Raw genomic sequence first — 15,815 nt, forward strand, 5'->3', positions numbered from 1 at the left:
ATGTATTCACTCATAAGTGAATGAGTAGATGCAAAGAAAAGGATAACCAGACTACAATCTACAACCCCAGAGCAACTAGGTAAAGAAGAGGACACTAAGAGGGACACACATGGATCGCTACAGGAAGGGGAAAGAGTTAAGATCACCTGAGTAAACTGGGAGCAGGGAAGAGAGGAAAAGAGATAGGAGGAAATGGGAGGTGGGAAAATGGAGGATAGTCAAGGGGAGAGCAATGAAAGAGGTATCTTCACAGAGTGTTTCTTTTAGGGGATGGAGAGAAATCTGCAGCTAGGGAAAAACCCAGGAATTCACAAGATTATCCCCAACCAAGACTTATAGCAATGGTGGAGAGTGTGTTTGAACAAGCCTTCCCCTGCACTCAGACTAGTGTCTACCCTAATTATCATCATAGAACCTACATCCAGTGACTGATGAATGCAGATGCAGAGACCCACAGCCAAGTATTTGGCCAAAATCCTGGAGTTCAATTGAAGAGAAGGAGGAAGGGTTATAAGAGCAAGGGGGGTCAGGACTATGGTGGGGGAAAACCACAGAAATAGCTGTTTATGTGTTTTTAGACAGGTCACCAGTGTGTAGCCCTGGCTAACCTAGAACTTGTTATGTAAACCAGGCTGGCCTTGAACTCATAGAGTTGTACCTGCCTCTACAGCCAAGTACTGGGATTGAAGGACACCACTGTGACCAGAATCTCCCAGGGATTATTTTTAATTTAAATAAACTGTTTAGAATTGATACAGGAGTAGTGTATGTACAAAATTTCTAACCCCCCTTCTCACAAACAATTCCTCCCATGTCCCCAACTTCCTCTCAAATGCATGATCTCTCCTTTATTTATTGTTGTTACATACACACACATGTGTATATATGTGAAACCTATTGAGTCGATTAAGTGTTACTCATCGTCCATTCATTTAGGGCTGAACACTTGGGATTACAGAACCTACTGGGGCTCATGAACCTGACCACTACTAACTGATTGAGCAGCAAAGAAAGGAAATAAGTCTCGTGCTCCTGATACTAAATATTTATTTTCAACAAGTGGAACCAACACAAGACAAACTGGATGGGTTTGTGGTGGGGGCAGGGTTTGCTTTTCTATAATGTATTTATTTATTTTACATCCCAACTGCAGCCTCCCCTCCCTCCTCTCCTCCCACTCCCTCCCCCTCTGCTCAATCCATCTCTCTTCCATGTTCTCTCAGAAAGGGGCAGGTCTCCCATGGGCATTAGCAAAGCATAGCATATCAAGCTGAGGAACAGGGTTTGTCTCATTTTCTTTTGTTTTGCTTTGTGTTTTGTTGATGTTCTTCTTGTTGTTTTGATTCTATTGCATTTTTTTGTTTTGATTTTCAAATGTTTTTTTTTTTTTTTTTTTTTTTTGGTTTTTCAAGACAGGGTTTCTCTGTGTAGCTTTGTGCCTTTCCTGGGACTCACTTGGTAGCCCAGGCTGGCCTCGAACTCACAGAGATCCGCCTGCCTCTGCCTCCCGAGTGCTGGGATTAAAGCCGTGCGCCACCACCACCCGGCTCAAATGGTTTTTGAAAGGTTTTTATTTTATGTGTACATTTGGTCTGAATTATGACTGTGTACTACTTGTACATCTGGTTCCCATGAAGGAAAGAAAACAGCATCAGGCTCCCCTGGAACAGCTGTTAGACAGATATAAGCCACCATGTAGGTGCAGGGAATCAAATCAGGGCATTGGAAGAACAGCCAGTGATCTTAACAACTTTAGCATCTCTCCAGTCCCCATTCAGGAATTTTTTCACTTTTGATTTTTGTATGGTTGATTTGTTTTGTTTTTGAGAAAGAAAAATCATAAAGTTGGGTGGGTTGGGAAGTGAGCGAGATCTTGGAGGTTTTAAGCAGATGAAGAAATAGAATAATCAAAATATATTATATGAAAAAATTAAAAAGAAAACAGGCTCATAGAAGATATCAGAATGAAAAATGGATAAAGAATGCCAAAGAAGTAACATCAAGAGAAAAGAATGTTAGGTCAATGTATATAGTATGTGTTAAAGCTCATGTATATGTCAATGCGAAAACACAACACTCTTCTGAAAGCAGACAAAGAAACACACTGGACCCAAATACGAATGACCAGAGCTCAGGACTATAGAGTTTGCTTGTGCCAAATCCCATGTTCCTATCTGGTAACAGTTTCCTGCAGTTTATACTCACAGAAAGAAGAAAATCATGAATCAGGACATTTTACATCAGATAAGCTGGTCAGAGAAATGTGGGAAAATCTCAACTATGGGCCTCGGATGCTATCAGATGGCAGTATCTGCCTTTTGGTTGTTAGAAAATGAGGGTCAGTTTGTAGATTCCAAACACTTTAAAATGGTCACGAAGTCATTTGCTCACAAATAGTGAGGGCAGTAAATGGTTATCAGGAGGGTGAGAGATGGCCCAGAGTGACTCAGCTCTGCACCTGCAACATTCCACCTCTCCACATCAATAAAGTTCAGATCAGCTGAACAGCCATTGTAGTAACAGTTTCTTTCCAGGAAATTTCATTCACATGTGTATATTTGTAGGTAGGTAAGTGTGTATATTATACACATAGAGATTAATTTAAAATAGCAGAATATACCTCCTTGTGTGCCTCTCTGTTACTCACTGAACTGTAAGATCTCCAGCACTTATCTCTCACTTACTGCATTTCTGGTATTAGAACACAAGTAGTCTTCACATTTACTATCTGAATCATCAAACTTCTAGGTGAGTTTTGCACTGGAGCACTTTAAGGCCTGTCTTTGACCAGCCTCTCACAACTATGAATATGTATACAGTAGGAATTAATTGATCTAAATCATGTCAGATAGCAAAGGTGGAGAATTGCACCATAATTCTTTTGCATTAACTTCCAGATTCCTTTCATTAACTCTGTTAAACAGATTCAAGGTGAAACAAATTACTCCCAAGGAACAGAAAATGAAAAATGCTCCACTGTAGTTCCTGGAAATTTGTATAATCCACCAATGGCTGGATGCCTTGGAACAGGTTAACTCTGGTTTACTTTCAATGAGTTACAGGTCATTTTCCAGAGTTGACCATGGGGGTGGTGGTCAAGGTTTCTAATAAAGTAAATGTTTAACAGACTGGATTGCAGAAAAAAATATTAGCAAGATATTTGGGTTACTTGGTAGAAAACAGGTCCCTCCCTGGTATCAACAACACAACAAATCACAGTTCTGTGACTGGTGTGACGTGAAGATGGGCATATTAAGAAGAGCTCAAGAACGACCCTATTTAGTGTGTTTCTGTGAAACAGAACTTTACTTAAATATTTATACTCCCCTGGGTGTAGGCATTTCTGCTTCCCACTGGAGACAGTCATTCAGCATCAATGGCCTTTCAAGATCTCTTGAATCAAGCTGGAAGTATGGGGAGATACCAGATCCTTCAGATGGCTTTCCTTCTGATTTGCAATGTCGTGGTGACTCCTCATACTATTTTGGAGAACTTCACTGCAGCCATCCCCGGTCATCGCTGCTGGGTCCACATCCTTGACAATGACACTGTCTCTGACAGTGACAGTGGAACCCTGAGCCAAGATGACCTCCTGAGGATCTCCATCCCACTGGACTCGAACCTGAGGCCAGACAAGTGCCGTCGCTTTGTCCAACCACAGTGGCATCTGCTTCATCTGAATGGCACCTTCTCCAATGTGACAGAGCCAGACACAGAGCCCTGTGTAGATGGTTGGGTATACGACCAAAGCACCTTCCTCTCCACCACTGTGACTGAGGTAAGTGCCTTCTATAATATCAACCTCTGCAATTCGGCAATATCACAAATAGTGTGTGTTATTGGAACTTATTTACTGCCTGGTTAAATGCAAGAGTCTTATTCAATAATTTTAATGACTCAAACTTAAATAAAGATGTATGTTTCTGATCCTTTTGTTCTAGTAATGAGCTCATATCAAGAAGTAATACTTAGAAGGAATTTTGACAACAGAACCATTTAGTAAAATAACAACAGTAGCTTCTTTCTCAGCACCAATCTCCTTCTAAGTCATGGGATTCTAAGTAACCTTACATTTTCAGGCATGGCTTTCTTCCTCTGTAGAAGGTCAAATCCAATCAGAAATGGTTGTTTTCATATAAGTTATGTCACTATTGCACCAATGACCACACTGCCTTGTAGGGTGGTATTGCAGTGTGTAGGGTAAAGTGCTAGGTAAGGCCGTTGATATCCTTTTTCTACCTACAGTCTGCATAGCAACATCTGCAACTATGAAAGGTAGCCAACAAGGAGAAAGTGTCCAGTTTGATTTGACAGTGTTCTCTATGTTATGCAAAAAAAAAATGTGTGTGATGTCTTCAGGAATAGGGTCTTAACATTTAGTTACTGTATGTAACCATATGTAATAGTAATGGCCTGTGTAGTTTTGGAGACCCGTGGGACCTCTCTGACCAGTAACTCATATAACATTATTCTGTATGCCTGGCACTGGGATTACTGCTTAACATTGCAGGTCTTTTTGGAGCATCATTGTCCGACCAAATATTGTACTTCCTTTCAAATTCCTTATTTTAAATTTTATTTTGAAATTAGCTTACTCAACAGTGAATTTCCATAATAGACATCCTTCAGAGAGATGCTGGAGAGGGTGTTGGAGGAAAGAATGGGAAGGATGGAACTTATATGATTATATTTTAGTTTAAAATTTTTACAAGCAGTTAAAAAGAATTGGAAAGAATAGAAAACATCCTTATACATGATTCACAGAAACATTGAATAATTGCACAAGAACAGCACAAGATCAAGCCAATCAAAATTCCAGCATAGATTAGAGCAGAACTCAGAAGGCCCCACTCCTAGCTGAAGATCTATTAGGAGTTGATGGTTGCTAGGGGAGGAACTATTACCCTACTTTAGGGGCATGGCCAGTACTAGGTTACCTATGTGCCTGTGTACATATGGGTAACATTAAGCAAATAGTAGACTATAGAAAAAAGAAAAAAGACATGAGGTTTGGAAAAGGATATGTTCAGATATTTTGGAGGTAGTTGTAGGGGATATAAAGGTTGGATATTATCATAGTGTTTTGTATACATGCATGAAATTTCAAAGAATAAAATAAATAATAATCACAAAATGTATGTAAAAAACATAATTCTTGTGTGTCTAATTAGTTTAAATGCCCAAGTGTTGTGACAAGCAAGCACTATTCAGCTTTGATTTAAATGTAAAACATCTAGAAAGTTATACAAAGCCACAGTGATGGCTAAATATGTAGGTCCATGACAGAATGCATCTGCAGCACTTGTGAGGACCAAGATTCAGTACTGAACACTGCAAAAAAAAAAATCCCAGTAGTTCACATTTCCTTATAGACCAGAATGTGGGTGATTGCTAGTACACTGCACCCATGCAGTTGCCCTGAGCTCCATCCTCTGTATTGACGAAAGTTTACAAGTAAGTAAGTAAAACAAAATGTAGCTGGAGAGTTTCTCTCCAGCCCCCACCAAGCCCAGGCAGTCCTGCAACCCACTTATAAAATCAACACACAGACTCTTATATTATTTAAATTGTTTGGCCTAATGGCTCAGGCTTCTATCTAGCTGTTCTTATATCTTAAATTAACCCATTTCTATTAATCTATAAGTTGCCACATGTCTCCTGGCTTACCGGTATCTTAACATCTTCTCATGGAGGTGGCTGGCAGCGTCTCTCTGACTCAGCCTTCCACTTCCCAGAATTCTCCTCTCTCCTTGTCCCACCTATACTTCCTGCCTGGCTACTGGTCAATCAGTGTTTTATTTATACACAGCGATATCCACAACAACAAAAACAATGATCAGACTCTAACTGTGTGGTACTCTGAGAGAAGTCATAGAAGAGGCTGTGCACTGATGAATAGGACCTGGATTGAAAAAAATAGGCTCATAAATCATTGCATTCTAGGGCCACATTTGAGAACTTCTTAGCATAGGTTACAAGTTACTACTATAACCTATATAATTACAGAAAACCTACTGGGGACAGATTTATTAAAGCTATAACTGGATGGTAGAAATCATGTAATAATGAAAAGGAAGCTGGAGAGGAAGATGGATTCAGTGGAATTGGAAGCTCATGTTGAATAATTTTGAGCAAATTACACTGAGAGGTTGTCATGCTGATTTCCTTCTCTTTTAGTGGGACCTGGTATGTGGATCTCAGGTACTGGGTTCAGTGGCTAAATTCATACTCATGATTGGAATTTTGGTAGGAGGTTTCCTAGGTGGCCATTTATCAGACAGGTGAGTGTCTGTGCTTTGCAGTTCTCTCTACATGTGAGTATTTTCATCATCTACAACTCATTCACTCTAGAAAACAGTCATTGCAGATTATATTCCTCTGGGTTGTACCTTTGACACTAGAGATCACGAAACACAAACAGACATTTCAGTTGGTGTTTAAAAGTCTATGTATTTTGTTGACACAGAACTAACAGTCTATTAAACATGGAAGAGGTCATAAAAGATTAAGAGACAAAAAAAAACATGGCTTAGAGAAAAATTAACCACAAGGATTACATAAAGTGCTTCCTGTCTCTTCTTTTTAACAACTGCATTATTCCACTGAAGGAGTCTTTGTTTTTTCCTCAGGTTTGGGAGGAGACTAACCTTCACATGTGCTTTACTTCCAATGGCCATCACTGGGACCTGTGCAGCTTTGGCTCCCACCTTCTCCATCTACTGCTTACTTCACTTCCTGAAAGGGGTTTGTGCCTTACCCTTATACATGAATAGTGTTTTGCTCAGTAAGTCAGAGCTTTTGATGGACATTGTTCAAGCTTTGTTTGATGTTGATGTCCTTCCCACCTTTAGCAGAAATCAAGATTCATTTTTCTTTCCTTTCAGTGATAGAATGGACAAGCCCTAAATTCAAAGCCTTGGTGACAACCTTGACAATGTGTGCTTACAGTTTTGGAAGCATAGTAATGGCAGGCCTGGCATTTGCATTTCGAAACTGGCACCACCTCCAGCTGGTAATGTCTGTGCCAATATTTTTCTTCCTTATACCCACAAGGTATGAGTTTTCTTTCCTCCTCTATGTTTTGCACTCCTGAGATGACCATGTCCATTAAATTAGGACATAAGAAATGCATTTGTCACTGTCTCTGTGAGTTCATATATGTGTCAGTCCTGTTGTGTCTGGAAGACAATGTTTCATTGTATGATTGCTCCTCTGGATGATATAATTAGGGGAAAAATTATTCTTGGGTTCTTAATTTAGGGAACAGACATATATGATGAAGAAATATTCCCTATAGTCTAACAAGAAATTTGAAAATTATCTGGAGAAACATCCTTCACATTCTAGTTCTATGATCTCCATTAAAACCTGTATCCAAGCAACAGGGACAGAACAATGTGACTCCAAGTCTTCATTCTAGGAGTTTAGATGCACTGCATGGCTGAATCATTTCCTGTTTTCTTAGGCAATGTACCTCATGATATAAGATTATACATTTTGTTATAACTGAATAACTGATAGTTATTCAATTTTTTGTTTTGTTTTTTGTTTTTCGAGACAAGGTTTCTCTGTGTAGCTTGAGCCTTTCATTGGAACTCACTTGGTAGCTCAGGCTGGCCTCAAACTCACAGAGATCCACCTGCCTCTGCCTCCCGAGTGCTGGGATTAAAGGTGTGTGTCACTGCAGCTGCCGCCACCACCACCCAGCAATAGGTATTCAATTTTAACACAACTATTCAAGGATAAATTTAATATGGAAATTGACTTCCTGAGAATTTATGAACAATATCTTCTTGAGTAGGTGGATGTCAGAGTCAGCTAGGTGGCTGATTGTGAACAACAAACCCCAGAAGGGCTTACAGGAACTTAGAAAAGTTGCATGCAGGAATGGAGTGAAGAATTCTGGAGATGCCCTAACCATGGAGGTGAGCATAATGCAAGTTTGTTATGACAGAAAGGAAACACAAGCTTGACATGTGTATGAGTTAGAGCCCAGGAAATAATGTGCCATCATTAAATCATTGAATACAGTTATTTCATTCATAGAGGACTTTGTAAAACAAAATCCTTCATTGATGATTTCTTTCATTTAAACATTTTATTAGGATATATAAGTTATACATAGTGCATCAAGTCTGAAATTTTATACATGCATATAATGTATTGATTTATTTATACCCCCTCATTATTACCAAACCTCATGATTCTTATAAACTTCTTAACTAGTCCTATATCTATCTACCTTATAGTATCCTAGTCTCTCTTTTTGTGTCTTCTTTTTTGTGATCTATTTTGTTTAATTTAGGTCACTTACAGAAAAATGTTGAGAATTTACCTACAAGAACATGGGCAACTTAAATGTGGGTACACAATGGAGACATGTCTATCTATCCCTCAGCAAACATTAGCTGCCAAAATATCCTCAGGAGGGAGTATGGCTTTATGAGCCCCTATGCACTAATAATGACTAACTACATACAGGTTGTGAAACTGAGATGGGGCTCATGAGCTCTTCTCTCAATAATGTTAGCATTCAGACATGCCTATTGGAGACCTGGCCAGGATCCTGACAACATCATCTTATGTAAAGTCCTCTTTAAGAGAAAACCTCTCCCATTTTCTCTCTCTCTCTCTCTCTCTCTCTCTCTCTCTCTCTCTCTCTCTCTCTTTCTCTCTCTCTTTATATTATATATATAGATATATATAGATAGATAGATAGATAGATAGATATCCCTTGCTCAAAAAGGAACACACACCTCTCTATTGCTGTCTCTGTCTCTGTCTCTCTCCTCTCTCTCTTCCTCCCTCCCTTTCACTCCCTTTCTTTCTCTCTCTTTCAATATCTCTCTTTTCCTCTCTTTCCATCTCTTCCCTTTTCCCTTTCCCCCAGTAAAACATTCCATGTGGGCACTATGTCTGCATGGTGTGAATGACTTTCCACCATGCCCCCTTGGCCACTGCTGGCCATGTCTGCATGGTATGTTTCCCTCACCTGCCATGGGGCACCTTGGCTCAAAACCACCAAGGCCTCTCTTCTGCCATTTTAACAAAAATATACCATCTACCCCCACAGATTGTATATTGACTAGCATAACTTTGACAAGTCTTATGCAGGTAACCACAGTTGATGAAAGTTCATAGTCCAATGCATGTCTGTAAGATAAAACCACACATTTTCAACCACTTCTTCTAGACCTTTCCTCCCCCTTTTCCATGATGTTTCTGTAACATGGAAAAGAGAGATGGAGACATTTCCCTTGGAGATAAATACTGAATAGTCACTTACTTTGACAATTGTGAGTCTTCAATGACTGCTACTCACTAAATACAAAATCTTTATTAAGGCTGACAGGAGCACTAACCTATGGCCATGAACAAAGATATTTAAAGACTACTTAATTTTTTAGTGCTTAGAAGATTCCATTATGAGCCCCAGATGCCAGACATGGACCTTCAGTATTAGATGTTTTCATTTCTGAGGTTCAGTCCTGCATAAGTACAGTCATTTGTTCTTATATCCCCACACTTCTCTTTTGAAATAGGAACATTTATTCTGTTCTCTTGAATACTAGAAGTATAACATATAGTTTATTATATAAAAGTTTGGATTATGAAGGGAAAAGCATTGTTGACATATTTTATTGATTTTCAAAATAAAGAAGTATTTCACAGGGCACTGAGAAAAAAAGAAACTCCCTTGAGTCTCAGATGAACCTTGGACTTTGGACTTTTAAATGATTTGTATTTCTCCATAGATTAATTCCTATCAGAACATGGAGATAAGAGTTGGAAAGTTATGGGTCAAAGGTAATGTGTTCTGATGTGAAGTTGACAAAAAGTAGAGCTGTGATGGTGAATTGTGATTGTCAGCTCTACAAGATATAGGAGAAAACCTCCAGGCACATCTGTGAGGGATGACTTAGTTTAGTTCACCTCTAGCCATGCCTGTGTGGGATTATCCTGATTATGTTAACTGAGGAGGGAACATCCACCCTAAAGGACAGAAGACCAGCCCTGAACTTGTGTCTCAGAGTATATAAACAGAAACCTAGCTCAGCATAGGCATTCATGGCCCCCTCTTCTTCACCATGTCATGTCCAAATGCTGTGCAGTCTTAAATTTCCTCTGTAAATAAATTAGTGCACTGCTTTGACTTCAGTCTCACTCACATTTTCAGAATACGGTCAGAAATCTGCCAGAATTTGTTGTTTTTGTTGTTCTTCAAAGGGGATAGTTGAATGTCCTCCTCCCAAATTCTCAATGATGTGCCCTTTCCCATCTGAAACCTCATGGAGAAGGGCTTCACTGTTAAGATTTGTATCAGCATTTCAGTATAGTGAACTTCCAAAGAAACATTCTCTCTACCCTGCCTCTGAAAACTCTCCCAAAATCCACCACCAAACCACAACACATGGTCTACACCATGGTCAGATTTTTAAGAATAACAACTGCACATATGGCACCATATTATTCTGTTGGCTACATTTGCTTTGCTATTACCAAGATCGATGTGACCAAGTCTCATGACAGAAACAAAAAAAAAAATGGAATAAAAAGAATTTGGGCTCATGGATTCACAACATTCAGTTAATCATAGTGAACAGGCATGACAATACTGAGACAGAACTTTGTGGCAAATTCTTATCACATCAAAGCCCCCCCCCCATGAGGTAAGCTTTAACTCCTAAGAGTTCCTCAGCCTCTGAACATACAACCAGACAGAGACCCAGCATCTCAATATTCGTTCAATGTATTCTTTCAAATATCAGGATTCCAAAATGGACTTAAAGACTCATTTTTCTGAGTCTATTTTTCCATCAATGGTAGAATGACTAAACATGGGGTGCTCATTAAAGAAGAATGAGACAAAAAGAAATAAATCAAAGAAAACAGGCAGACATGCACACACACACACACACACACACACACACACACACACACACACACACGAATGCACAAATCAGAGAACCATGCTAAGTTGCTATATCATTCAAATTCATTATGATGTGACTGAAGATTTGGACCAGAATATAAATAACTCTTTACTTGTTGTCAACATTCTGTAGTCACCTACTGTTTAAATGGTCCTCTCTAGAAATAACAAACATTTCCTTTAACTCCTTGGCTCTCACTTCTTAACATTTTATTATGCTTGCCATAAGTCTCTTGATGTCTGTGTTTTCACTAGACAGAAGTAGTTGCAGTAGAATATTTTAAAGTGTGTTACTTCTGTTTATATTGCATTTGTTTCACTCTGTAAAGCTGTGTAACCATGCCTGTGTAAAACACCTGATGGTTTAATTAAAATAAAAAAAACTGGCCAATAGCAAGGCAGGAGAAAGGCTAGGCAGGGCTGGCAAGCAGCGAGTATATATAGAAGGAGAAAACTGGGAGGACAGATGGAAGATCGAGCAGCCAGAGGAGGACTCCAGGGGCCAGACACCCAACTACAGAGCAAGCAACAGAGTAAGAGTAACATTTATGGAATTTAGAGAAAAAGAAAAGCCCAGAGGTAAAATGTACTCGGGATATTTTAAGTTAAAGAAAGCTGGCTAGAAACTAAGCCAAGCTAAGGCCAGGCATTGATAATTAAGAATAAGCCTCCATGTGGAATTTATTTGGGAGCTGGGTGGCAGGCCTCCCAAGGAAAGAGTAAAAACAACAATACATAGTAGATTCTGACCTGGTATTCTGTGAGTGCCCAGTATGCTCCAAAATGCTCATCATTTTGTGAAAACTAAACAGTTCTTGATGCTCTTGCTGAAGGTTGTGAGAACCACCATGAGGGAAGAGCTGGAGGCAACACAAACAAAAACTTCTCTGAGTGACTTATTCCGTACCCCCAACTTGCGAAAGCGTGTGTTTCTCCTGTGCCTTTTGAGGTAGGCTTCATACAGTGACTCTTAAAACAACAGAGAGATGAATTTTCCCAACTCGGAGTTGAAGAAAAAATGAGGGATTTCTGTATCTGGTGGTATTCTAGAAGTTTAGAATATAGAAACACAGAACTAATTATAGAGTGAGGGGTATGTTTTACAGCACCCTGGTAGGGTTATCAATGAATCTTCAATCATGTTCCAGACTTCTCTGCATTTGCCATTTGTCATTCTCCATTTCAATGGAAATAAATTTTCTAATTTGTAAATTACACAAGTATATACTTTTCAATAATATATACAATTGTACAGTGATAATATCCTCACTTGAGAAAAGCCCATTTAAGGACCAAGTCCACTTGTAAATGAAAAATTAGTTTTCTCCAATGGAGTCTCACTAGGGAAAGAAACCACTCTTAAGGGTAAGCTCTATTACCAACAGTACATGGCCAGCACACACACACACAAAAAAACCCACAGTGGTATCTTTGGAGGGTTTTTTTGTTTCATATTGTTGTGTCAGGGCATTTTTCTAATCTTACATATCATTTGTGTATACATTATGTCTTTCCATGTTTGTATAGGATCCTGTGTGTGTGAACATGTGTGTCTCTGTATCTGTATGTGTTTCTTGTGCTTTACTCTTTTGCTCTTTTGTTCTATCTGCTCCTTTGTCCTATTCAGACCTGTTTTTGTTTCATCTCACCTTAGTTTATTATGATTCCTTAGATGTCTGTGTGCTTTCTAAAAAGAGACAGAAATGGTGTGGACCTTCATGGAAGGGAAAGTGAGGAAGAACTGGGAGGAGTTTGGGGGGAATTTAATCATAATATGTTATATTAAAATATACCTATTTTTAATGAAAAGAAGCCTTGAAGCTGGGAGTGGTCAGGATGTGCGAGTGGACTAGGGAGAAATTGTGATGAAGAATTAGGGAAGAATATCATCAACATACATTGTATGTATTTGTCAAAAAATTAAGAAAATATTATTTAAATTTAAAAAATGTTATAACCTTCACTAAGATCAAGTTAAAGAAAAAAACTCTAAAAAGCTGATTGGCTCTATTATGCATTCCACAAATACTCTGCCTCTCCTTAAAATTCCAACAGTAATAACCTGTCAGGAAAGAATGATTTTATGATGGTTATTACATTTTCACTCAAGCAAATACAAATAAGTCAAAATACAGATAGGCCATCATACTATAACAGCTAAAACCATCTTCTTGGGATAATCATATTCTTGGCTTTGGACGTCAACTCAAAGTAGTATGATGGGACTCTCCTCTTTGTTTCTTACAGATTTTCAACAGCAATATCTTTTTTTGGCTTCAGCATCCATCTCCAACACCTGAAAAGTAATGTCTTCCTAATGCAATGTCTCTATAGTTCAGTATCCATCCCAGTCTGTGTTGCTGCAGTGTTTTTACTGAACCACATTGGCCGTAGAATAAGTCAACTATTCTTCTGTTTCCTGTTTGGAATCACCATCCTGGCTACAGTGTTTGTTCCTGAAGGTGAATAACGCCTTGATGGTGGGGGGGGGGAATATCCAGTACTTTTCATCAGTGTTTTTCAGGTCCTACTTATCAGAAAAAATATATATATATCCAGAGATTTTTCTGTAAGCAGACATTTAGGAAACTTTCGGCCATTCAGACACTGGGAGAAAAGCCAAAATCAGTAAGTTTGGTTTAAATATGTGAAAGTCTAGTACATTCAAGAAGTATCTGGAACATTGGAGCCATTTATTCCCAAGTTTCTACAGGTCAGTAATAGATCATTTACTCATTGTTCAATTACATTTTTAATTAAAATGTAATTACATCATTTTCTATTTCATTGTCCTCTCTCCAATCCCTCTGAAGTATCTGCCCTTCCCTCATTTGTTCTCAATGACATTTTCATAGCAGTCATGTATGTAGGTGGGGTTATCTCCTGGTCCTACCTGGCCCACAGTCAGGACAAATCTCTCTAACCTGCCGGGCAGTGGTGGCACATGCCTTTAATCCCAGCACTTGGGAGGCAGAGCCAGTCGGATCTCTGTGAGTTCAAGGCCAGCCTGGTCTACAGAGTGAGTTCCAGGAAAGGCACAAAGCTACACAGAGAAACCCTGTCTCGAAAAACCAAAAAAAAAAAAAAATCTCTCTAGCCTGCCAATCCCACAGCTGCTCAGACTCAAATAAACACACAGATTCTTATATTATTTATAAATTACATGGCTGTGTGGCTCAGACTTCTTGTTTTCTAGTTCTTATATCTTAAATTAACCCATTTCTATAAATCTATACCTTGCCACGTAGCTCATGGCTTACTGGTACTTTACATTCTGCTCCTCATGGCAGCAGCTAGCAGCATCTCCTGACTCAGCCTTCTACCTCCCAGAATTCTCCTCTCTGCTTGTCCCACCTACACTATACTTCCTGCCTGGCTACTGGCCAATCACCATTTTATTTATCAATCAATAAGAGTAACACATTCACAGCATCCCCAGCACTTCCCCTTTTCTTTTCTTTTCTTTTTTTTTTAAGATATATTTATTTATTATGTATACAGTGTTCTGTCACACATATCCCTACAAGTCAGAAGAGGGCACCAGATCTCATTACAGATGGTTGTGAGCCACCATGTGGTTGCTGGGAATTGAACTCAGGACCTTTGGAAGAACAAGCAGTGCTCTTAACCTCTGAGCCATCTCTCTAGCCCCCCCCTTTTCTTTTTTTCAAAAGGGAATGTTTTAACTTTAACATAGTAAAATTACATATAGCAAAACAATTATCAAGCAAGAATTACAGTTACAATATCTAGTCTATTTATAATATCTAGTCTATTTGTATCCTATCTATCCTATATTTTTGTGAATCTAAGGTTTTATATCTAACTTATCTTTTATCATAACTAAGGAAATTATAACTATCTAGTCTTCAACTACATCAAAGACCTCAGAAGGATATATTACCTGAGAAATGGGAGAAGGATGTAAGCAACTTTTAGGAGTCTTGCAGGGTAGACAGAGACAGCTGACAGCCTGGACAGCCACCTAATGTTACTTTGTAAAGTTGGGGCATCTGTCTTCAGCCTACAGGGATAGAGTCTCTCAGTCACTTCTCTCTGTGTCCTGTAGAATGCCTGGCAGTTTCCTCTGCAAGGCAGGAACCTGAAGGACCATTTTGCCAAGCAAAGTTCAGTGGTCACCTTCCTATGGATCCTGCATGTCCAGTAAATGTAACGTTTTGTGAAGCAGTCCAGGCAAGAACAGTTTCTTACCCAAATGGATATTTTTGCCAAGAAGAAGATAAACTCCATATAGAGTGTCTTCAATGCCCATCCTTATAGATATTATAAATAGACTAGATATTGTAACTGTAATTCTTGCTTGATAATTGTTTTGCTATATGTAATTTTACTATGTTAAAGTTAAAACCTTCCCTTTGAAAAAAGTAAAGGGGAAGTGCTAGGGATGCTGTGAATGTGTTGCTCTGATTGGTTAATAAATAAAATGCTGATTGGCCGGTAGCCAGGCAGGAGGTATAGGCAAAACAAAGAGAGAGGAGAATTCTGGGAGGTAGAAGGCTGAAGAGGGAGACACTGCCATCCACCACCATATAGTAGCTCAAGCATGCAGGCTGTGACTAACTTGAAAGAGACAACTAGGAAGCTATTTCAGCTCTGATTTTTTTTTTTTTTGGTTTTTTGTTTTTTGTTTGTTTGTTTGTTTGTTTGTTTTTGGTTTTTCGAGACAGGGTTTCTCTGTGTAGCTTTGCGCCTTTCCTGGGACTCACTTGGTAGCCCAGGCTGGCCTCGAACTCACAGAGATCCGCCTGGCTCTGCCTCCCGAGTGCTGGGATTAAAGGCGTGCGCCGCCACCACCGCCCGGCTCAGCTCTGTTTTAGAATCTTTTTTTTAAGCTTTCTCAGGTTTTAGGTGGAAAGTCTTG

At 39.1% G+C, this 15,815-nt stretch overlaps 1 protein-coding gene across 2 annotated transcripts in view; it reads left to right on the top strand.

Annotated features, from left to right (window-relative positions):
- The first annotated feature begins 3,181 nt into the window (after window positions 1-3,181).
- The window catches only part of LOC114680710 (solute carrier family 22 member 19-like), a 34,345-nt gene continuing 21,711 nt past the window's right edge, over window positions 3,182-15,815 (top strand). Inside the window, exons 1-7 of one of the 2 annotated variants that reach the window (XM_028853799.2) lie at window positions 3,183-3,778; window positions 6,178-6,281; window positions 6,630-6,784; window positions 6,885-7,053; window positions 7,802-7,925; window positions 11,767-11,882; window positions 13,181-13,395. In XM_028853799.2, the coding sequence (XP_028709632.1) occupies window positions 3,377-3,778; window positions 6,178-6,281; window positions 6,630-6,784; window positions 6,885-7,053; window positions 7,802-7,925; window positions 11,767-11,882; window positions 13,181-13,395 (1,285 nt within the window). In that variant the 5' untranslated portion in view covers window positions 3,183-3,376. Of the gene's footprint in view, window positions 3,779-6,177; window positions 6,282-6,629; window positions 6,785-6,884; window positions 7,054-7,801; window positions 7,926-11,766; window positions 11,883-13,180; window positions 13,396-15,815 lie in introns of both variants that reach the window. The other variant, XM_037207572.1, reaches the window with a different exon arrangement.

The sequence above is a fragment of the Peromyscus leucopus genome, chromosome 1, assembly GCF_004664715.2.
Source record: "Peromyscus leucopus breed LL Stock chromosome 1, UCI_PerLeu_2.1, whole genome shotgun sequence".
NCBI lineage: Eukaryota > Metazoa > Chordata > Mammalia > Rodentia > Cricetidae > Peromyscus > Peromyscus leucopus.